The sequence below is a fragment of the Lepidochelys kempii genome, chromosome 11 (assembly GCF_965140265.1).
Source record: "Lepidochelys kempii isolate rLepKem1 chromosome 11, rLepKem1.hap2, whole genome shotgun sequence".
Lineage (NCBI taxonomy): Eukaryota > Metazoa > Chordata > Testudines > Cheloniidae > Lepidochelys > Lepidochelys kempii.
In genome coordinates, this window is record NC_133266.1 from 64,727,064 (window position 1) to 64,742,877 (window position 15,814).

The 15,814-nt window shown below is 42.0% G+C and overlaps 1 protein-coding gene across 14 annotated transcripts in view; it reads left to right on the forward strand.

The window, feature by feature from the left end:
• The window catches only part of UNC80 (unc-80 homolog, NALCN channel complex subunit), a 188,906-nt gene that overhangs the window by 78,689 nt on the left and 94,403 nt on the right, over positions 1–15,814 (forward strand). For all 14 annotated transcript variants that reach the window (XR_012154378.1, XR_012154377.1, XM_073306691.1 and 11 more), the window contains exon 23: positions 15,342–15,554. Coding sequence is in view for 12 of the 14 variants with exons in the window: in XM_073306691.1 (XP_073162792.1) it covers positions 15,342–15,554 (213 nt within the window). In the remaining 2 variants the exon portion in view is untranslated. The remainder of the gene's footprint in view (positions 1–15,341; positions 15,555–15,814) is intronic.

The window sequence follows — 15,814 nt, forward strand, 5'->3', positions numbered from 1 at the left end:
CCACAGCCTGCCACCCCCCTACGCTGCAGGTTCAAATCCAACCTAGATCAGTATTGGCCAAAAGTTGCTGTTGCCATCTGATGGCTGTTCAGTTTTCTGCGTGCAATTAGGGAGGTGGCCTCAGTCCATTTCCCAGTGGACAGGTGTGTGCTTCACTAAAGCCCACCACCGTGGCGGGCACTAATTGGCACCTGGGCTGGCTGCAGTGCCAGCAGAGTAGGGGAATGCTGAATCATCCAGGAGGTTGAACTGCCTTTTCACCCTCAGTCATGGGGTCCATGCCAGTCAGGGTTGAGGCAGGCTTGCAGGGCTGGATGGGAAGGCACTCACTCCAAATGCTTGTGCTATAGCAAGAGGACTTCATTCTCCAAGACTGTCAAGCTTCTACCCATCACCAGCACTAGATTAACAAACACAAAATGTAAGAAAAAAACTTTCACTACAGCCTCATAGACGCTGCACTGTATCACTTTAAGACCTTTCTTGAAATCTGTATGGCATGTACTGTAACAAATTATATCACCTTCAAGACCTGTGTAAGAGAGAAACATGCCATGTGACATCAATCTGGCAAGTGACAATGTCCTTCCTTATTCGTAAAATGTGTCCTGTGTTTAAACCACAGGACCACTCCCTGCATTCTCACTTATTAAGATAACTGCACATGTACCAACAGGACAGGACAGTGATGTGTTTATACTATGTATGACCTGGGGAATGCTAGGAGCTGGCTTGCCAAGCTGAGTTTCACTCTCCATCCTTCATCATTAGATGGGTAAAAGCCTTTGGTTCGAGTCTGGAATGGGGTTGCCTGACAAGAAAGAATGGTATAAGAATATCCTGATAAATTCTCTGGGCTGGAATCTGACCTCAGTTACAGTGCCTGTAAATCCAGAGTGTAACTGAGATTACAATTAGTCAAAAAACAGTATTGATTTTACTGTAATCTCCACAAAAGGGTAGTCTGTATTTAGTATATTTTATATTGCATCATCACATACTATTTTTTTCCGTGAAAGCCCTGCCTCATTCATGGTCCAGAATGGAGGATGAATCAGATTTGTGTAGGGAAGGAGACTGTTGTCTGTAGGCCCCCTGCTGGATTTGTTGCAGAAGTTGGGAGGTGTCTAGTGAATGAGGCAGGGGATTGCAGGAGGGAAAAGGTTGGTCTTGTGAGTAAGACAATTGAATGCCACACAGGAGAACTGGATTTTATCCCTGCCTCAGCCACAAAGTTCCTATGTGATGTCACTTAAACTTTTCACACATGGTCACTAATTATGTGTTCCCCATTTTCTGGGTGCCTAACTTGGGACTCTGGATCCTGATTAACAGAGTGCTGAGCCCTCACCGCTGCGACTGAAGTCAGTGGGAGCTCTGCTTTGCACATATAAAGTGCTATATAATGCTAAGTGATCTGGAGAATCAGGCCCTGGGCATCTCAAATTGAGCACCCAAAATTACTGAATCCTTTTGACCTTAATCTCTTTATGCCTCAGACCCCCATCAGTAAAATGGGGGATCATACCATCCCTTCTCTTTACAAGGGTGTTGTGAAAATAAATTAATACATGTCTGTGAAGGATTCAGATAGTGTAGCGATAAGCACTACAGAAAAGCCCATAAGGAAATTAATAATTGCATTTTTTGAGTAGGGTTTGAATAGAGTTCAATAAATAAGGCCTTGGAGCCATGCACTGAACAATGAGAAAGGAAAACATTGAATAGCTGCTCATTAAGTGAGCACCGTCCATTCTGTGCACTGAATGAGGCAGGGGGCCTGTGGAAAAAATGCTATGTGATCATGTAATTACAGACTGTATCAGAATGCATGTGCACAAGGGCGGTGAATTAAGGTTGCCTAGGCAACCTTAATTCTGGCATTTTCTAACTTTTTGAATGCTTGACTTTGCAACCTTAATAATGTTCTTTTTGCATAGTTTGTGTGTGTGCAATACATATGTAGAAAGAGACATTCAGCAGCTGCTGGGCAACTACAACTCTCACTGATTTAAGCAGAAGCTCAGCAACTCTCAGGATTTGTTCAGTCATTTCAAATGAAAAGAAAACAGACAAACACTTGGAATGAAAACTGTGTTTTTCAGCAAATTTAATCTTTCAGAAATAAGACAATGCAACACAGCTTTTCAATCTAGATCTTGAGTATTTGATTGGAGCACCAAACTTTTGTTATTTCTCCTTCTGTGTTGGACATCTGGAAAAGGACTGAGGTTTGGTTTTAAAAATGAAGATGTTAAACTGTAGTTCACAAGCCTAGAAAGATCAAATTTCCTGGTCATAAGGACTGGCAATGAAAGGAATCTGAGGAAAAGGCACCTCTGAATTATTTCCAGTGCTGCCCTTAATTTAGCAGCCACTGATCCTCTTGTTTCAGAAGCTACATTGCACCTAGGGTCGTGATAGCACTAGTGTTTCTCTCTGGTTTTGAGAAGGAGAACACTGAGCTAAGGGAGGAGGAAATCAATCAAAGAGTTTTATATGAGGTTTCTGGTGCCCAGTGGGGCATTGAAGGGTTGGAAGCCCTTGAGCCGATGGTCATGTTATTGCTCCAAAAGTAAAGAACCCCCTAAATTGATCAAAGAGCTCTATTAAAGGGTTCCAATGTGAGCCAACAGATTGTTCATGACAGGGTGTCTCTGCAGAAAGGGGCAGGGATATAAGAACTAAAAGTGATGGAAATCCTTAGTTATCACTGAGAACGGTGTATGGCTATGAAGTCATTGTTATTACAAGAACGTTGAACTAATAAGGGAGTGACAGTGAGTTTGCTCTTTCCAGCATCTTACTAGCTAGTTGGAATCTGGGAATGGGAGGTAGAGCAGAAAAAATATTAAAGCTTCCTGAGGTATTTTCTTTTCTTTGTTTTCTTGACGTTCCTGTTGTGTCTGTCTTTTCTGTAGTCTCAAAGAAGATGGCTACTTTTGGCACAGAGCACAGAATTATATTTATGATCTGGTCACTGAGCTTGAAGTCCTTGTAACCCAACAGATGGGAGCCAGATATGCACAGTATGTGCTGGGATGAATAACTTGCTCCATTTTTGGGAAGTTGGGGCAGGGATCTAGTGCGACAGAGAGAAAATTCACAACACATGTCAAAATCAATATTGCTTTCACTATCCCCTCTTTTATTTTCCCTTCAGAGTTGTGTCTGCCCTAGCCTTTTCCTATGACAGTAGCAATGGCAGTCAGTCCTGGGTTATTGCATTTGGCTCTCTCTACTCACATTTTGGCAGATCGTTCTGATCTCTGTAGCCTGCCATAAGCAGATGTTTATCTTTTGGGAAGTTGTGGGTATGAGTTGTGTCCAGTTTGATTCAAACATGTCTTTACGACCAAGGCTTCTCAATTGTTGTTTAATCTGCAAGAATGGAGTAGTCCTTACCATATTCCATTTGCTTTTTATCAATTCTGCAGAGTCAGTGACATGTTTTAGCTTTAAGATGTCATATTTACTGTACATTTGAAAAGCTGTCAGTATGTTATTTTACTGCATTGGCCACTGGCAAATTACACTATTATGAAAAAATGCTTTCAACTTCTTTAAAGCAAAGAAAAACACAGTTTAATACAAAGTATATTTTTAAACCGATGTTTCCAAGCTTTTCAAACATTTGTGTGATTTAAATTTGATGCAAATTAAAAGCTCCTTATTTTAAATGATTTTCCCTAGCCATGTTGCTATGACAACTGTTAAAAATTAGGGGCGATCGGCTCCAATTTCGGTCTAGTTCAACCTTCATCAGCATGTTTTTCATGCAGACTTCACAAGTAATTCCATTCTTAAAGTGATCAAAGGGTCTTTGATTAGCACAGATAGTTTAAACATATTTGCCACTGCAACTTAGAGAAATTAGAGCAGTGGAAAAAGAGCCATAGGTATTAAAAGGTAATGATTTATTATATACATTGCACCACAGGCTGCCTTGAAGACTAGAAGCTACTTAGTAACATATTATCCAAGAAGTTTCATCCATCCCAGGTTTGGTTTTGTAAAGCTGGGTGATGATGGGTTACCAAGTGTTTTATGAACATTAATAATTGGTTACAGGCCATTTTACTCCTTTGTCTCCAGCTGAAATTCAGTCTGGGCTGGTAGGAAATTAAATCTGTTACCTACTGAAGATAATTTCGAGGTCTAAGTTGAATGGGTTTGGTATGCCACTCTAGTCCCTTGTGGATAGATTCCCACAACAGAGGACTAGGATCAAAGGTGTGTTGTTAGAATGTGCTGGCTAAAATATTCTAATGAGCATGTTTGAAAAGTCTAGTGTAGAGAGGGGCCACTACCTTTAACATGTGATAAACTGATCGAGTTAAGGCCTAGCGGCACAATACTCTTTACCATGACCTGCTTAGTGCATGTTAAAGTCAATACTGCTTTGTCCGCACTGGACTTCTAGAAAGTATTAATCAACATGTGTTAGCTAATATGTTCTAACACCACATATGTATCCTAGTCGAGACCAGACCTGACTGATGCAAATGGCAATACTTGACACCAAGTACTGACAGAAAGCTCAAGTGCTTAAAGGGCAGAGAGACTGAATTAACCATTTACTCTTGGAGCAATTGCTCCCAGTTCAGGGTTCCATGCCCAGTGATGAGTTGGTATTCATACACTTGCTCAGCTGCTGCCCGCGATGTACTTGCCTTATGGCTACAGCGAGAAGAGCTGTCAGTCTGACATCTTTCACAAGCAACTAACAGTTTATTTTAAAAATAGCTGTTTTTTCCCCAGAAGAGAGAATAGGGGAATAGGGAATAAATTCGTTTGAACTGCCATGGTGAAGAAAGGGGTGGCCACAAAAAAGTTACTATCAGTAGGTAGTATTAGTCTTGCAAAATTACTTGACAATTGAAGGAAACAAGAATGGAATTGGAGGCTCTCTGGTCACAAACCTCTACAAGATCAGACAGTAGCATGATATTATCTCATTTTGATTCCATCTTAAGCCACCTGCTCATCCAGATCAGCCTTGCATTTTATAGCATGAGTTGAACAGACTATTGAGGAGCCCCTCTGGGGTTCTGTAAAATATTAATTAAGAAAAATGTGGATTCTTACTCAGGTTGATCTATACAGTACAAAAAAAGTGTTATGGGAATTCTAATGTAAAAAGGTGGAGATTTTACTTTGATGACTTGTAAACAAAATTCCATAGAAAGTAGCAATGCTACTTAGGATTTTGCTGCTGTGTTGAGTTTTGACAGTAACCGTGGTAACTTGTGGTTCTTTTCAGCTACGCATCGCCTGCCCGATTCATTTCTCTCCATTTGTGATGTGTTTCTCTGTGATGTGAATCCATCCCTGTCCATTCTATCACATCTTCATCTTTCTTTTGCTGCTGCTTCCGATTGCTCTGGGCTCCAGGTAAGCTATTGCAGGGAGTCTGTGCACTGTCACGTTTAGCAGGGTCGTTCTCTCTGCAGGTGACTCACTTCATGTTTTAAATTAGGAACATCTGAGCAGGACTCTGCAGAACAAGGGGCCAAATCCCCCAGCCCTTACTTGGGAGGGAAATCCTTCCCCAAACATGCAAGACCACTGAAACTATTTGCATGAGTAAGGATTTCACAAGTGAGGAAGGGTTTGCTGAATTAGGCCCAGGAGATCCAACTTCCCTGTCACTTGGGTGTTGGCAGTGATGAGCTGCCAAAATCTTAACAACTGGTTCCTTCCTCAAGAAAGGGGTGGCCACAAAAAAGTTACTATCAGTAGGTAGTATTAGTCTTGCAAAATTACTTGACAATTGAAGGAAACAAGAATGGAATTGGAGGCTCTCTGGTCACAAACCTCTACAAGATCAGACAGTAGCATGATATTATCTCATTTTGATATCTCCCATGAGTGCCCATCCCTGCCCCCCGGGACTCCTGCTCCATCCAACCTCCCGCGTTCCTTGATGCCCCCACCCCCACCCCCTCCCAGAACCCCTGACCCATCCACCCCCCTCCCCTGTCCGCCCCCAGAACCAGGCAGGAGGGTCTCGTGGGCCACCATAGTGGGGTGGGCGGAGAAGCAGAGCGGGGCAGCGCGTTCAGGGGAGGAGGCGGAGCGGAGGTGAGGTGGGGCGGGGAGCTATCGGTGGGTGCTATGCACCCACCAAATTTTCCCCTTGGGTGGAGCACCCATGGAGTCGGTGTCTAAGGCGCCACTTTTGGCTGGTTAATTTTAGAAGCCCTTTTAGAACTGTTTGTCCCTCGTAGAACAACTGGTTCTAAAAGGGCTTCTAAATTTAACAACCAGTTTTAGTGAACCAGTGCAAACCGGCTCCAGCTCACCACTGGGTGTTGGTGATTATGAGAAAGTTACTGCCTTTGAGAGCAGTGACCACAGAGCAATATCCAGTAAATCTGTTTAAGAACTTTATTGTGCCTGCTATACAGAACCCTCCCTGTAGGGGGTGCAGAGTCACATGGGTCCAGGAGGAACTCCCCGGGTGTGCAGGCAGATCATCTGTCCATCCGTGGTACTTTTGTGAACCCCATCATTGCAGTATCTGAGCACCTCACAACCTTTAATTTATTTATTCTTGCACCACTCCTCTGAGGAAAGGAAGTGCTATTATCCTCATGTTACAGATATTCTCTGTGTCCCTCCCTTCCGCAAATTATTTGCCCAAGGTCACACAGGAAGTCTGTGGTAGAGCGGGGAGTTGAACCCAGGACCCCTAGTTCCAGCACTTCAGCTACTGGACCATCCTTCCTCTTTCATCCCTTATTACTCCCCCACCCACCATCTTTAATTGCCTCAGTCTCCTTTTCCCTTGAAAGACCTAGGCCAGATCTACACTACAGAGCTATGTTGGTATAACTACGTCGCTGACAACATTATTATACCAACCTAACCCCCATGTAGACAGCACTATGTTGATGGGAGAGCTGCTGCCTTTGACGTAGCTACCACCTCTCGGGGAGGTGGATTAACTATGCCAACAGGAGAAGCTCTTCCATGGGCATAGGGGTATCTTCATAAAGGCGCTACAGTGGCACAGCTGCACCTCTGTAGCGCTGTATGTAGAAACAAGCCCCTGGATAATAATAGATTAATTCTCTGCTTGGGACCATCATCTTGGTTCATTTCCTTGTACCCGAGGGGATATATAAGCATAGGTGAAACACCATAACTGCTGCACCATGGACCTGAGAATGACATCATGGGTACAATCTTCCTGGTGCTGATAAATCTGCAGACCACTGTTCCCTCTAAGCTGTGGGCGTGTGCGTGCGCCCCGCCCACACTGTGAAACACCGCGCGCACTCCAGCTTCGGCAGCAGCTTTCTTTGGTTTTTTTTTGCTTCAGCAGCGGCACAGAAGAAATTTTTTGTGCACATGGCCTGTTAAAAATTAGAGGGAATATTGCTACAGATGAGGTTAATGTTATGCCCTTTTGGGGTACGTTGATCCTCACCTATTCCTTGTTCCATGTATCTTGGATACATATGGGCCATAATGTATGATGGCTGTCCTAGGTAGCTAAGAGTCCATACAAGCCTTAGGTATAATCCCACCTCTTTGGTGTCACTGAATCCCTGACTTTCAGCTACTAACCCAAATAGTCATGCATCATTTCAGAACCTCTAACATGATGCATATTCCCATTGTTCATAGGTATCCTAACAGGTAGATATTTTCTGCCCTCATTTGAATTGAAAAGAAAGACAAACTACAACAGAATGTCACACCAAAAAGCAATTACCCCTCCCGTTCCCCGAAATGTTTCTCTTTTTTAATTTAGCCAAAATCTCTTTTTTTTTTGCCAGTCTTCCAAGAGGCCCCACATTTTTCAATTGTATTCGTAACCTTTTGTGACTGTAATTGAATCAATGGTGTATGGTTCTTTAGATGCAGATCCTCACCTGCTTAAGCTGCTGTTGTCTTAATACCTAAATACATTTTACACATGCATTTGTGCACCATGAAACCAATATATTATGGATACAGAATCATCATCTCAACTCTTTAACAATCACCTAGTCACTAGCGCCTACTCATGAGCTGTGGACATTTAAAAAGATGTGGAGCATTTGCTAAATTGCTTTTTGCCTATAAAAATTGCAGGAAATGAGCGGGTGGGAAAATAAAATAAAAGTGAGAAAAACAATTTTCTTTTATTATTTGCAGTGTTGTTGTAGCAGTGTTAATCCCAGGATATTAGAGAGACAAGATGGGTGAGGTAATATCTTTTATTGTATCAACTTCTGTTGGTGAAAGAGACAAGCTTTTGAGCTACATAAAGCTCTTCTTCAGGATTGGGAAAGGTACTCAGCGTCTCCCAGCTAAATACAAGGTGGAACAGATTGTTTAGCGTAAGTAGTTAGCACATATTCCAAGGGACCAATTGAGGGGAAGTGGACCATTAACATTCCTAAGGAAGGCAGAGAGATATGTTGATGAGGCTTTTCAGGGCACTGTAGATTTGTCCCACCTCCAGTCAGACAGCCCTTGCGCTGTTAAGGAGGATGAAAGGCCCAGAGAAGGAGAGCAGTCAACCGGGAAGAGAGGGAAACCTTCCCATAGTTGGGACCTCCTTCCAGATGATGTTGGGGTATCCTCTCGCACTGAGGTTACCTCTCCGGGGGAGGGAACTGCAGTCATTAGGAAAAGGCAGGTGTTAGTAATGGGAGATTCGATCATTAGAAACATAGATAGCTGGGTTTGTGATGACCGGGAGAACCATATGGTGACTTGCCTGCCTGGTGCGAAGGTTGTGGATCTCTCGAGGCATCTAGATAGACTTATGTGTAGTGCTGGGGAGGACCGGTGGTCATGGTGCATGTAGGTACCAGTGACCTAGGGAAGGGTAGGAGAGATGTCCTGGAGGCCAAATTTAGGCTGCTAGGAAAGAGACTGAAATCCAGGACCTCTATGGTGGCATTCTCAGAAATGCTACCAGTTTTACGCGTAGGGCCAGGAAAGTAGGCAGAGCGTCAGAGTCTCAATGCGTGGATGAGAAAATGGTGTAGAGAGGAGGGGTTTAGATTTATTAGGAACTGGGGAAACTTTTGGGATGGGGAGCCTATACAGGAAGGATGGGCTCCACCTAACCAAAGTGGATCCAGACTGCTGGCACTTCACATTAAAAAGGTTGCAGAGCAGTTTTTAAACTAAGAGATGGGGAAAAACGATTGCTGCAGAGGCACACGTGGATTGGACAGAGACTTCTCTTAGAGAAGTCTATTGATAGAGATTCTCTAAGTTTTAGTCAGGAGGGGGGGATGAAAGAGGATAAAGTATGGGCCAGCTTAGATGAGAAACATTCACATAAAGAATCTGACACATCAGAAAAGGGCAGACAAATAAACAGTGACAAGTTTTTAAAGTGTTTGTACACAAATGCTAGAAGTCTAAATAATAAGATGGGTGAACTAGAGTGCCTTGTGTTGAAGGAGAATATTGATATAATAGGCATCACAGAAACCTGATGGAGTGAGGACAATCAATGGGACACAATCATTCAGGGGTATAAAATATATGGGAAGGACAGAACAGGTCATGCGGGGGGGAGTGGCACTATATGTGAAAGAAAAAGTAGAATCAAATGAAATAAAAATCTTAAATGAACCCACATGTTCCATAGAATCTCTATGGATAGTAATTCCATGCTCTAATAAGAATATAACAGTAGGGATCTGTTACCGACCACCTGACCAGGTCAGTGATAGTGACGATGAAATGCTAAGGGAGATTAGAGGGGCTAGCAAAATAAAGAACTCAGTAATAGTGAGGGATTTCAGTTATCCCCATATTGACTGGGTACATGTCACCTCAGGACGAAATGCAGAGACAAAATTTCTCGATATTTTAAATAACTGCTTCTTGGAGCAACTAGTACAGGAACCCACAAGGGGAGAGGCAGGTCTCGATCTAGTCCTGAGTAGAGCGCAGGATCTGGTCCAAGAAGTAACTATAACAGGACTGCTTGGAAATAGTGACTATAATATAATAACATTTAACATTCCTGTGGTGGGAAGAACACCTCAACAGCCCAACACTGTGGCATTTAATTTCAGAAAGGGGAGCTATTCAAAAATGAGGAGGTTAGTTAAACAGAAATTAAAAGGTACAGTGACTAGAGTGAAATCCCTGCAAGCTGCATGGACACTTTTCAAAGACACCATAATAGAGGCTCAATTTAAATGTATACCCCAAATTAAAAAACACAGTAAAAGAACTAAAAAAGAGCCACCGTGGCTTAACAACCATGTAAAAGAAGCAGTGAGAGATAAAATGGCATATTTTAAAAAGTGGAAGTCAAATCCTAGAGGTAAATAGAAAGGAGCATAAACACTGCCAAATTAAATGTAAAAATGTGATAAGAAAAGCCAAAAAGGAGTTTGAAGAACAGCTAGCCAAAATCTCAAAAGGTAATAACAAAATGTTTTTTTAAAGTACATCAGAAGCAGGAAGCCAGTTAAACAACCAGTGGGGCCCCTAGACGATCGAGATACAAAAGGAGTACTTAAAGACGATAAAATCATCGCAGAGAAACTAAATGAATTCTTTGCTTCAGTCTTCATGGCTGAGGATGTTAGGGAGATTTCCAAACCTGACCCATATTTTGTAGATGACAAGTCTGAGGAATTGTCACAGATTGAAGTGTCACTAGAGGAGGTTTTGGAATTAATTGAGAAACTTAACAGTAACAAGTCACCTGGACCAGATGGCATTCACCCAAGAGTTCTGAAGGAACTCAAATGTGAAATTGTGGAACTATTAACTATAGTTTTTAACCTGTCCTTTAAATCAGCTACTGTACCCAGTGACTGGAAGATAGCTAACGTAACGCCAATATTTAAAAAGGGCTCTAGAGGTGATCCTGGCAATTACAGACCGGTAAGTCTAACATCAGTATCAGGCAAATTAGTTGAAACAATAGTAAAGAATAAAATTGTCAGACACATAGAAGAACATAAATTGTTGCGCAGAAGTCAACATGGTTTCTGTAAAGGGAGATCTTGTCTTACTAATCTATTAGAGTTCTTTGAGGGGGTCAACAAACATGTGGTCGAGGGGGATCTGGTGGACATAGTGTACTTAAATTTCCAGAAAGCCTTTGACAAGGTCCCTCACCAAAGGCTCTTACGTAAATTAAGTTGTCATGGGATAAGAGGGAAGATTCTTTCATGGATTGAGAACCGGTTAAAAGACAGGGAAAAAAGGGTAGGAATAAATGGTAAATTTTCAGAATGGGGAGGGATAACTAGTGATGTGCCCCAAGGGTCAGTCCTAGGACCAATCCTATTCAACCTATGCATAAATGATCTGGAGAAAGGGGTAAACAGTGAGGTGGCAAAGTTTGCAGACGATACTAAACTGCTCAAGATAGTTAAGACCAAAGCAAACTGAAGAACTTCAACAAGATCTCACAAAACTAAGTGATTGGGCAACTAAATGGCAAATGAAATTTAATGTGGATAAATGTAAAGTAATGCACATTGGAAAAAAATAACCCCAACTATACATACAATATGATGGGGGCTAATTTAGCTACAACTAATCTAGAGAAAGATCTTGGAGTCATCGTGGATAGTTCTCTAAAGACGTCCACGCAGTGTGCAGCAGCAGTCAAAAAAGCAAACGGGATGTTAGGAATCATTTAAAAAGGGATAGAGAATAAGACGGAGAATATCTTATTGCCCTTATATAAATCCATGGTACGCCCACATTTTGAATACTGTGTACAGATGTGGTCCCCTCATCTCAAAAAAGATATACTGGCATTAGAAAAGGTTCAGAAAAGGTCAATTAAAAAGATTAGGGGTTTGGAATGGATCCCATATGAGGAGAGATTAAAGAGGCTAGGACTTTTTGGCTTGGAAAAGAGGAGACTAAGGGGGGATATGATAGAGATCTATAAAATCATGAGTGGTGTGGAGAAAGTGAATAAGGAAAAGTTATTTACTTGTTCCCATAATATAAGAACTAGGGGCCACCAAATGAAATTAATGGGCAGCAGGTTTAAAACAAATAAAAGGAAGTTCTTCTTCACTCAGCACACAGTCAACCTGTGGAACTCCTTGCCTGTGGAGGTTGTGAAGGCTAGGATTATAACAGGGTTTAAAAGAGAACTGGATAAATTCATGGAGGTTAAGTCCATTAATGGCTATTAGCCAGGATGAGTAAGCAATGGTGTCCCTAATCTCTGTTTGTCAGAGGGTGGAGATGGATGGCAGGAGAGAGATCACTAGATCATTACCTGTTAGGTTCACTCCCTCTGGGGCACTTGGCATTGGCCACTGTCGGTAGACAGGATACTGGGCTGGATGGACCTTTGGTCTGACCCAGTATGGCCATTCTTATGTTCTCCTGTAGTCCCAGAACAAAAAGGACGTGTGAGTGGGTTTCAGATTGTTGTAACAAGCCATAAATCCAGTGTCTTTTAGACACTGATTTCAGTATCTAGAAAAGTTGTGAATTTAGGCTCCAAAGGTCATCTCTTGAAGATGTTGTGAAGGTTGTCTTTGAGGGTGATTACTGAGAGGTCAGAGTGATCATTCTCACGCTGAAACCCATCCATACAGGGTATCATTAAACAATTACAACCATACTCTATAGGGACCACATCCTGAAATAAATCTTTCCCAAACCCCCTCTTCTGGCCTTCAACCAACCCCCCAACCTCGCCACGCTCCTCATCAGCAGCAAGCTCCCCATAGACAAGGACACCCCACCTCAAAATGGTACGAGACCCTCCCAGAACAACAAATGCAAAATCTGCAGACATATCTCCACTGCTGCAATGACCAATCCCCCGCTAGGGTGACCAGATAGCAAGTGTGAAAAATCGGGACGGGGCTGGGTGGTAATAAGAGCCCATATTAAAAAGAAGTCTCAAATATTGGGACTGTCCCTATAAAATCGGGACATCTGGTCACCCTCCCCCTCCTCCCCACAACTCACCTTTCAAGATCCCTGGGTCCTTCACATGCCTATCACAAAATGTGGTGTGCTTCAGCCAGTGCACGAAATGCCACACTAACACCTACGTGAGTGAAACCAGATAATCACTCTGCTCTTGAATGAACTCTCACAGAAAAATAATAAAAGACAAAAACACCATATCACCCGTGGGTGAACACTTCACAAAATGACCGCACCATATCTGACCTCTCAGTCTTTGCCTTCAAAGGAAACCTGCACAACACCATCAAAAGATAAGTCTGGGAGCTTAAATTCATAACTTTGATTGACACTAAAAATGAATATGTGGTAACTACTTATGCTAAACATTCTGTTCCACCTTGTATTTAGCTGTGGCATTATGAGTGCTTTTCCCAGGCCTGAAGAAGAGCTGTGTTTAGCTTGAAAACTTGTCTCTTTCAGTGACAGAAGCTGGTTCAATAAAAGATACTGCCTCACCCACCTTGTCTCTCTATCCCAAGTGGTAAAAACATTATTTATTTTGACAGTGATGTAAACTGGGTGTGGGAGGAGACTTCTAATTTCAAAGTTACAAATTACAGTTTCTATTTTTAAACATGTTGGCTAGACTTTTTCAGAAGCCCCAAATTGGTCTAACTCTCTAACCTCTGAATCCAATCATAAAACTCCAATTGAATCTAAATGGAGCAGAGTTAGGCCAATGCTGAGTGCTTTTGAAGTCCTACCTGTTAAATATGCAGACAGAAAAAAGAAAGATTGATCGCTAAACAAAAAACAGACAGGCAATGTAAAAAAAAATCACTTAGCAGGGCCCAACCCTGCCAGGAGTCCTATCTATTTTGAGGCCACCTTGTGTAATTTATTTGCAGTTCACTGGAACTTGTTTGTATTTGGTTGTTCACCTTATTTGTACTGTTTGTACTTCAATAACAGTTATTCACTTTCTATACTAATATTCAGAATTAAGCTTAAATCAAGCCCAAAAGTAAAATTGGAAAAATACATATGACACTGAAAAGATTACGTTATTACCAAATAAACCCTCAACATATTCATGAGGGCAAGCACAGTGTCTTTTAAAATGGGGCATTTTAAATCAAATTCAGCTAAGATAGGTATCATTTCTCCCTGTTATGAAAAACAAATTTTCGGTATGTTGGGACACACATGAACAAATTTTGCTTGAAAAAAATTAAGGCAAAAATTTTCAAACTTGGATACCTAATGTTAGGGCTTCGGGTCAAATTCTCTGCTGGCATTAATTGGCAGAGCTCTGCTGAAGTCAGTGGGGTTACACTGATTTATACCACCACAGAATTTGGTCCACCCATGTCTAATTGCTGTCAGCACAGAATGTGCTGGCCTCCATTTCAGCAAGCCTCCATGAAGGCATCCACACCTGTGTCACCCAGGCAGAACAAATCACGATGCATGGAAATGCTGGTGTATATGTGCCCAAACTGGCATTTTTGTCTGTAGTATTTGTCTGCATGCTGATGTAAGCAGCTTGAAAATTTGGCTCACTGCTCTGGGAAAAGTTTCAGCTGGAATCTGTTTTATTTTTTGGCAGTTATACAAATTTCTGGATAAAAGGGTTTCTAATGAAGTAGGGAAACAGACAGTTAATTGTAGCATAGCGCAGTGTGCTGTTAAATACCGCCATAATAGATAAAGAAAAACACAATGTCAAGAAGAGGCTGTATGCATGCCTTGATTTGCATACATATGTGTATATTTGTCTATGTTGTCACGTTATTTACAAAAACCAATAAAATTGCTTCAAAAGAAGTGATCATTAGTGAGCAGGAGGGACTGGGCAGAAAATGGAAGTAAGTTCTATTATATCTGTGTGCACAGAAGTGAGAATTCATTTATTTATTTATATTACTGTTATTCTCTCCCTTCTAGGCAACCCAAAACATCTTAAGCATTTATATTGGTGTGTTGTAGATGTAGGGGCCAGACACATAATTCACATCCGGATCTGAACTTTCCCAAGATTCAGGGGTGTTCAAATCTAGGGGTTTGATTCAGACACATCTCTGTTTATTTCACACTCTTAACCAGCCCATCTTATCTGTCTCCATTATGAGTGAGGTATACCACCAGTTACAGAAAACAAGGATGTCATTAAAGATGATTTGAAGGCAAGAGACACCCATTACTGTAACCACATTAATACCAGTGTGGATCTTGCATTCCTCTAGTGGCTGAACCAGGTATAGAAATTTATACCTGGTCTTGCACCCTAAATAATAGATGCAGAGGTCATGGGTTTGATACTAGCAAAGAACCTACCTAAAGGATAATCACACTAACTGTGATCCTCCAGAGATAGCTGCTTTCCATTTGCAAACCAGTCCAGATAATGCCACCTCTTCAATTAGATTGGTTGGTTCATAGTTTTTAATGTAATTCTGCAAACATTTCAGGAAGCTCCTGTAGTGGCAAGAGCAGCCCTGTTTCTCGAATGTGCTCGCTTCGTTCACCGCTGCAATCGCGGCAACTGGCCAGAGTGGATGAAGGGGCACCATGTGAACATCACGAAGAAAGGCCTGTCCCGTGGACGTTCTCCAATAGTGGGGAACAAACGGAACCAGAAGCTGCAGTGGAATGCAGCCAAACTCTTCTACCAGTGGGGAGATGTAAGTTTTCACCTTTTTTTTTTCTTTAAGCTAAAATAATTAAATGGCAATCAAATCAAGAGGAGTAGGGGGGCTCAACATTTAATGTCCTTCCTCCTAGCATCCACTTTAGACATGTAGGTCCAGATCTTCAGCAGGTGCAAATCAGCCTGGTTCCATAGAGGCTATGCCAGGATATACCTGCTGAGTGCCTGGCCCTTATTGGAAGCTGCATCATGCAGCTGTTAGTTTGAAATGCTGGGGAAAACTCATTTTTACTC